The sequence below is a fragment of the Miscanthus floridulus genome, chromosome 14 (assembly GCF_019320115.1).
Source record: "Miscanthus floridulus cultivar M001 chromosome 14, ASM1932011v1, whole genome shotgun sequence".
NCBI lineage: Eukaryota > Viridiplantae > Streptophyta > Magnoliopsida > Poales > Poaceae > Miscanthus > Miscanthus floridulus.
In genome coordinates, this window is record NC_089593.1 from 4,506,345 (window position 1) to 4,514,884 (window position 8,540).

The following is an 8,540-nucleotide window of genomic DNA, read 5'->3' on the forward strand; positions in this document are numbered from 1 at the left end:
TAAATAATATTGTGGGCGCCGACGACTGTCTTGTACTCGACAGCGTGGGCAACAAGACTTAGTAAAACACGAGCACACACTCTCTCTCACTTGTAAGGTCATCCCCTTCACCTATAAAAGGGGATACGTTCTCTCCCAACAGAGGACGGTCATTCCGACTCTCTCTTTGCTAAGCTTTAGACATTCTGAACACTAGTACAGCTCCACAGCTCTAGAACTCCAAAGCTACACAGAGCGTACGTTCCAATACTTAGCGTACGTTGGAGCTCCCGTTACTCTTGGCTCTTCGGTTCGAAGCCTGACTGGACCTTTAACACCCTCCTTTTTATTCTGACTCGTTTGTAACCCCACAGCAAACTTCGAGCATTTGGGCTCAGGAATAAAATCACCGACCGACTGGAACTAGACGTAGGACACGTTACCTGAACAAGTATAAACCCTATGTCATTGAGTGCTAGGCCTCATACGATCACAATGCACGACAAAACTACAAATATTTACTTGTTGGTCACTTTTCGCACCGACACCAAAATTTGTTGGTCACTTTTCGCACCGACACCAAAACTATACAAGAATCGCCACATCAACACATCATGACTAGCAACATATCTCAAATATCTGAGAATAACTCTGAACATAATGCAGACTTTACAAGAATCACCACATCAACAGATCAAGACTAGCAACATATCTCAAATATTAAGGTATGAGAGAGCGTGCATTGAACATAGCACACTGAACCACACTGCTAAAGAGGCCACACATCAAACTTTCAGCAACCCACTGGAAGTTGTCCCCTTGTTTTTACACCTCTTCTTCCATGCATCGTATCTTGATGGTCTGCGTCCCAGATTCTTTGGAGCAAAGAACACCCTCACATAAAATGGAACTGAGTCATCATCAGGATAACTTAAAGCTCCAACAACTCCATCCTGAAAGGTCCACTCCAAATGTGGATTTTCCCATTCCAAGTGAATACTCAGTTTTTCTTCTACCGTCACTGCAACCACATGCGTAAAGAGTTTGCCCTGAAAACATTTCCCCTCGAAAAGCAAAATCTCCTTATCAAAACAACTGCTGGAAGCAATGAATCTCACGTGCGGAGGACTGTCAACACCTGTGAACACCTCTATAACTGCCTCAACACTCTCTGAAAGGAACATAAAGTCCATATCCAAGATTGCATCTTCACTGTGAATCCGTCCCGTGCGCATCTTATTGAAACTGGAGCGCAAGCAAATCTCAACATACTCAGAAAGTAACCGTTCATCGGTTGATCCCTCCTCTTCCTTTTTCACCCAAAGATCAACTTCCAACAATGCACGATCTAGTACATAGATTCCTCGGCAAGGGCTACAAAGAGGCAAGTCTTCAGATTCCTGCAATTTAACAATTTGTTAGAAATCAAAGGGCTGAACATGTACTCAAATAGAAATGTGTAACAACAGAATAAACACAACAGGATGTGAATGCTTGTATAAATGAATTATTGACAGATACTCTATCAGCAAGACAACCAGCTTTGCACATTTTTTCTTCTTGGTCTAATGACATAGATTTTTAGTGGATTTTGTAGCATGTTAGGGTGTTAAGAATCAACAACAAAAAATGTGGCATACTCTCTTCATTGTAAAATGTACTACAAATGGTAGTTAAGATCCAATGATTGCTTTGTCAACTAGTATATGAACTGAGCAGCAAACAAATTAATCTGAAACGTTATAGATGAATGAAACGTACAAAGTTCGTGAACTAATGCATCTAACCATAAATAGCTCCTGATATTAAAAAACTAATTGGCATGTATCTCATGCTTCTGATAATCATGTTCAGCAAATTTAGAGAACACCTAGTTGAGTGCCACATACTTTGTTTCCTTATCAAGGTGTCTAGACTCTAGACCATATCTAGAACCCCAACTTAGGCAAAGTTGATAAAAAAATATGTGGGGAGGTGTGGCAAGGCACAACATCAAGTGAACCAAATGGCACCCTGGAAGAGTCGAAGCTTTTATAATCTGAGAATATGGCAACGAACCATACCCTAACTTTGTTACAAGTACCCTTACGCAAGTTTTTGTGCCAACAAAATTTGGAGGGTGTTTGGCTCACACCTTAACTTAGAAATGGCATCATTTCTTAGGCACATGTTTGGTTCACTCCAATAACTAGGCTTGTTACACTTTGTTGGCACCATAAACCACATGTTATACACTCTGTTTTCTTGCCTAACTTTATATAGCTGTGGCTTCAGGTTTATTAAGTTAGGCTTTTAAGACATGATCCAAACTCTGCTGCATGCCTAACTTGAAGTGTAGCAAGGTAAGGGTTTTGAAAAAAAAAACATCCCCCAAGGTTAAAAAAATGAGAAACAAACTGTACCTGATAGATCATGACAGGATTGTCTCTCGAACGGTTAAAGACATAGTTCCTCAACGGCTCCAAGTCATCACGCACGGCGAATGTTCCGTAAATACTAATGGGATAGGATTTAGATTTATAGCTTGACAGCCTCAGAGAGAAGATCTGCATCATCTGCTGTGGTTCACGAAATCCAAGGATTGATTTAGCTGCAAACAGGGAGAAGAAACATTAAAATTACTAAACATACACAGATAATAACACTGCAGGTTACTGGATTCTGTATAGACTATAGTAGAAACCAATTGGCACTTACTCTGGGAGGTATCAGTGGTCATGTATTCACGGTGATAGCAGAATCCCCTCGTGATGCAAGAATATGTTGTCACAGGGAGAACTCTCAAAGGCCCTGGAGCAACAGGAGTATTCTCATCTCTCTCATTGCACGAGTCCGAGAACTGCTCCCACAGATGGGCCATTCTATTCATCGAGTTCAAACGTATCTCCTTCTCTTGTCTCAATGTGAAGCTTTGCCCTGAAGAATTCAACATGTAGCAATGCCAATTAACCTTACCAGATAATCCTATTCAGCATATCACTAGATATATATATAGACGAATGTAGTAGAGTGCATGTATTGGTTTGTATAAAGCTACATTGCTTGGAGTTGGTGCCAACTTAGTCTGCTGCAGAGAAGAGGGTGTCTACTCACTCGTCTAAAAAGAATGTAATTCTCAATCTTAAGTTTGGCCAAATATATACAAAAAAAAAATATTGATATTTATTATGCATAATAAGTATCATTAGATTAATCATATGGAATATATTGTCATAATAAACCTATTTGGAGAATGTAGACACTATTTTTTTCTATAAACCCAGAATATTATTTGGAGATACATAAAAGTTTGATTTAGTCCAAACAGGATTAGGTCCTTTTTGGGACTGAGGTAGTACCTGGGCAGGTTATCTCATAGTCAATGGGGTAATTTTCGTCCACCACATCGCTGTATTTGACCCTAATCGCTGAAATTGGGAAGTAAAATCCTTTGATTAGAGGAACGCATAGGTGGTACGGGGCAAAGGAGCGCGAATGATAAATTTTTATGGGGAGGAGAAGAGAAGCACCGAACAGCTACCAACCTTTGCCAATGGGAGGCCGGCGTTCAGTGACAGGAGCAGAAGCGAGCCCCGGGTCCAAGCAATCGCCACTGGGGTTGGGGACCTGGAGTAGCGCCACTGGCGGCGCCATCGCCGACGCTAGGGTTTCTCCCATCCGACGGAGCGATGGAGGCGATCAAGGGTTGGGGTCTTGGGGAAAGGCGACACAGTGAAGAGGAGAGGGCGGAGGAATCCGTATCCGACACGAAATCGGGCAGCCCAACGCGTCCAATTGTGAGGCCAAGGAGGAGCCCGGCCCAACACAGCACGCCTTCCCTTGTTTCTTTTTCCTTTTGTTTTTAATACAAATCCTTGCTTCTATAATTCACTATTAATATTTCATTCATTATTGAAGCCAAATAAAGTTGAAATCCACCTAATTTGTCTCTCGGGCTTACTAGCACCCGGACGTCCTAGTCAATTTCCCATGGCTGCAACGCCGTTTCACATGCCCACGTGGATCCCGCACCGCCCCAAACGTCATCTGCATCGAGAAGAGAGGGAGGGGGTGGCGGATGCCTAGCCGGCTTCAGGAGGAGGAGAAGACACCGAGGTGAGGCAGTAGAAAGCAAGGACGGAGTTGCAACACCTGATCTACTTTTAAAACATGCAGATGCAACACTTGCAACATACGTCTGAAGGCAGATGGACACTTGAAACATGCATGTGAAACACTTATAAAAACACCTAAAATTCACTTTAAAACCATTGTAAAATATAAGCAATATCTATATAAAACACTTGCAACATATATTTGAAACATATGCAACATCCGAATAAACCACACTTACAACATATGTCTGAAAAACTAGATGAAACATTGAAAACAGAAGTTTGCAACATACGTGTACAACCATTGCAGCATATGCAACATCCGCATGAAACACTTGCAACATACCTCTAAAACATCTGAAATACTTAAAACATACGCTTTCAACATGTGTTTTCACCCTATCATTCTTCTTCCGAACGACATAGAGTAGAGCGAGGAACGGCCAGTTCTGGCCATTTGATGGTCGAGGATGGTGGCATGGCCTAGTAGTGACTAGCTGTGCCTGTGCCTAGCTTGGGCTCGGCCAACGATGGCCCCACTCCTGGCTGGCAGGCCACACACGGTGGTCGGAAGGACCACCGATCTCGGCGAGGTCGGAGAGGAGCGACAAGGACAGCGGCACCGCAGCGAGGTATGACAACAGGGGGTGGCGCGCGCGGCAGGTGCGGGAACAGGGAGCAGCGCGCGGCGATGGCCTATCAGGGTGGGCGGCAAGGAGTCAGTGTGGGCCGGGTTGAGGAGTAGGTGCAGGAAGTAGCCGCGTGCTCTCGTACGAGCAGGCAATGTCTACATTTCCCATCTAGAGGAAGGAGAAGAGGAGTTGACGTTCAAGGCCCACATGTAAGAGAGAGGAAGGGAATAAGTGGGGTGGACAGTTGGGCTGCTGGCCATTTGGCCTAGCCAGAGGGAGCGAGCGTGGAGCCATCCGTCACGAACAGACAGACGCCCGCTTCATAGCATTACCGTTTTATCTATAAGTTGTTCTAGGTTCACTACAAACTATCTGGCCCAGCATATTATACAATCTTAGGAGATTTTTAAAGTGTATATTTGTGACCGACCATGCATTTGTCGTTCGGCACAGTCTAGTCCAGCTGCTTCCTAAACCTCCTCATAGATATGCGTTTGTTTGCCTAGACCAGTTGGGCCAGTATGCCTGTGGGCTTCAACCGAGGGTGTTTGTTTGCCTGGCCTCCCTCCATAGCCCGACCCGTACGGCCATCAAAGCAGCCCCCGACCAGGCCTAGGGGGAACAAAAAAATTTGTTGCTCTCGAGCTCAGCTCGCTCGGGCGTGGCGCTAGCCATTTCGGCCTCCCACCGGTTGGCCCCCATGGGCTCGCGCAGGAGTAGTGAAATCTCCACGTGCGGCGCCGCTAGGGTTTCAGCCTCCATTTATCCCCTCCCTCCCCGCGATGCTCTCACTCGCTCTCTCCGCTCTTTGTTCTCGCTCTCTCCGCCCTCAGTCCTCGCTCCGCCTGGTGGTGTCGGCGCGGTTGTAGATGCTCCTAGGCCTTAGGGTTTGGGAGTTCTCCCACCGCCATCATTGTGGTAGAGGTGGTGCTAGTGGTGTGGCTGCTACATCTCTAGCTCTGGTCTGCCTCCTCCTTCTTCTTCGCCCGGTGGTGGTGGTGGCCGAAGTCGCGTAGGATCCCTCTTCTTCCACATCTCCGGTTCTTTTTCCTCCTCTCCGGCTCGGGTGCAGTGGTGTTTGTTTGCCTAGACCTCTCTGCCTCGCGTCTTCTTCCTATCCATCCCCATCGCTCGTAGCAAGGTGATATCCCTTCTCGGGCCTTACCTCGAGTGGATCTCGTTTACTATGGAGCTAGATGATCCAAATCTTGAGATTTAAGGTGGCTGTGTGCAAATCCCTACCCACCGAGGTGCGAATGTTGTGGATCTAGTGATTTAAAGTAGTCTGCTAATACTTTTGTGGTCGATTTGCTATGATTTATGCGGTTCTTGGTTAGCTAGGGTTTACTGTTCATTTGTTCATGTTGATATAGTGTACATGTGATGCTTTGCAGTGTTTATGGTAGTCGATGATGCTGTTAGTAGGTTCTGGGTGGCTTCTTTTGATAGAAGCAGCCGTTCTTGCTAGTTTATGTCTATGTTTATATGAATGCAGTTCAATTTGAGGCCAGCAATGGCATGCCTGATGACTAAAACATGTCTCTAATAACTGAATGTAGATGGATCCAGCTAGCCAACGCTTTACCATGGCCAGTCAGGCTATAGCAATGGTTGTGGTCATGGTAGTTTTTCTGTTTTCTAGAGTTAAGAGACTAAGGGGTGAGGATAAACCCATAGTGTATGGTCCTAGGGTTGTAGCAGATGAGCATAGGAGGAAGAACTTGGACTTGATTTACAACTCCACTGATAAGGAGTGCATTGCCATGTTAAGGATGAGTAGGCCCCCTTTCTTTGCTCTCTATAATCTGTTCAGGCAGAGGAGTCTTGTGCTTGACAGTATAAATGCAAGTGTTGAGGAACAAGTTTCAATGTTCCTCCATGTAGTTGGACACAACCAAAGGTTTAGGGTGATCCACTAGAGTTTTAGAAGGTCCATAGAGACTGTCCACCACCATTTCCACCAAGTGTTGTATGTTGTTGGGGAGCTTAGGAGTGAGATGATCAAGCCACCTGGCCTTTAGACCCACCCTAAGATTTTTAGGAGCCACAGATGGAATCCATATTTCAAGGTACTAAACCTTTTTTGCCTTTAGTCAATGTAGACAATCTAAGTCATATACACCTAATTTGTTCTAATGAAATGTTCTTTTAGGGCTGCATTAGGGCTATTGATGGCACCCATGTGTTGGCTAGGGTGCTTAGACACATGCAGGCTGCCTTCAGGGGTAGGAAGAGTAACCCAACTGAAAATGTAATGGTTGCTATGGACTTTGACCTGAAATTCACCTATGTCTTGGCTGGTTGGGGGGATCAGCACATGATGCTTTGATCCTGACTGATGTTATTGAGAGACAAGATGGGTTGAGTGTACCAGAAGGTAACTGAATTATCAATAGCATGTGTTATTGTTGTGTTATTAGAGCAATCACAAACTGATTACAGTCCCTGTTGATGCTGTAGGCAAGTTCTACCTAGTTGATGCAGGCTATGCATGCTGCCCTAGGTTCATGCCACCTTACAGAGGTGTGCGCTACTATCTGTCTGAGTTTTGTAGCAGAACATATCCTAGTAATGATAGGGAGCTGTACAACCCAAGGCACTATTCCTTAAGAGTGACAATAGAGCCTGTTTTTGGTGCTTTGAAGAATAGGTTTCGTATCCTAGACAATAAGCCCTTCCACACCTACAAGACCCAAGTGAAGCTTGTCCTAGCTTGCTACATACTGCATAACTAGATCCTATCCATTGGCATTGTTGAAGTGGTGCCAACTAAAGAGGCTTGGGTAGTCAATCCCCATGTTGTTATAGACAACCAACCTGTCAATCACCTGTAGTCCAAAGAGAGCAGTGGGATGGCAACTAGGAGAGATGCTACCTCTGCTAGCATGTGGGCCAATAGGGGCACTTCTAGGACTTGAACCACATTTTTATAACAACTTTGTATTATAACTTAGGTTGCCACTGTATGGTACTATTGAACTATGTGTATGACTTATTATTTATTTCATGGACTATGCTGAGACTAATGCTTTGGTATTGCCTATCTTCTTGGTTCTTATGATTCAATGATGCTTATGTGATGATGATGATGGTGTATGTGTTAGTTAAATGCTATCTTGCTGCACTACCTAGGATGTCTTCTGTCAATGTTAATGCTGGTGAGGGGTTTGTCAATGCTGCCTCACTTGTTCCTGGGGTTGGGATGGTTGCTTTTGTTGCCCTTGCTGGTGGGCTCCTCCTATTGTTGTTGTTGCCAATGTCCAACCTCTGCCTACTGCTAGTGCTAATGAGGCTGCTGGTGTTGTCGATGCTGGTGGGGCTGGTGCTGGTGCTGGTGCTGGTGTTAGGCCACCCATGAGGTAGACTAACAATAGTAGTGGGTTTGTGCTGCGTAGGATGAGGCACCACATCCTTTCTAGAAGATCCGAGACCACATTGCCGCCATCCACATCCTAAAGGAGAGCGGCCTAAAGGGTTGGGCGTCATTGGGGCCTACCATGCAAGGAGGGTGGTGCCGTTGATGATGCATGCGCTCTCGCTGTACGTGATGGTGCCCAAGGCATCATTCGATAGAACAACGCTTGCCGAGGGAGCGCTCCCCCACTCTGAGGTCATGCAACGCATTAAGGAGGCGATGGAGCCTTCGCGGGACGACGCGGGCGCCCCCCTCTATTTCATCTACCCAGTGCCAAGACATCCTCCGATGCGGCCGGAACTAGGCCATGTCGTCTTCATAAGTTTCCCCTCCTCATACCTCCTCTTCATTGATTTACTGACCTCTTGGTACTAACTTTGAGAGGGATGGGACCAACCAAGGGACCTCATCTTCATGGAT

The 8,540-nt window shown here is 45.4% G+C and overlaps 1 protein-coding gene across 1 annotated transcript; it reads right to left on the reverse strand.

Moving 5' to 3' along the window:
• Positions 1-567: 567 nt before the first annotated feature.
• Positions 568-3,715, reverse strand: LOC136505276 (uncharacterized). The gene is made up of 5 exons (XM_066500423.1): positions 3,504-3,715; positions 3,318-3,386; positions 2,677-2,895; positions 2,382-2,569; positions 568-1,379 (listed from the first exon to the last, which is right to left on the reverse strand). Exons 1-5 carry the CDS (start codon positions 3,634-3,636, stop codon positions 765-767), a joined length of 1,224 nt encoding a protein of 407 aa, XP_066356520.1. The 5' UTR covers positions 3,637-3,715; the 3' UTR covers positions 568-764.
• Between the last annotated feature and the right edge of the window lie 4,825 nt (positions 3,716-8,540).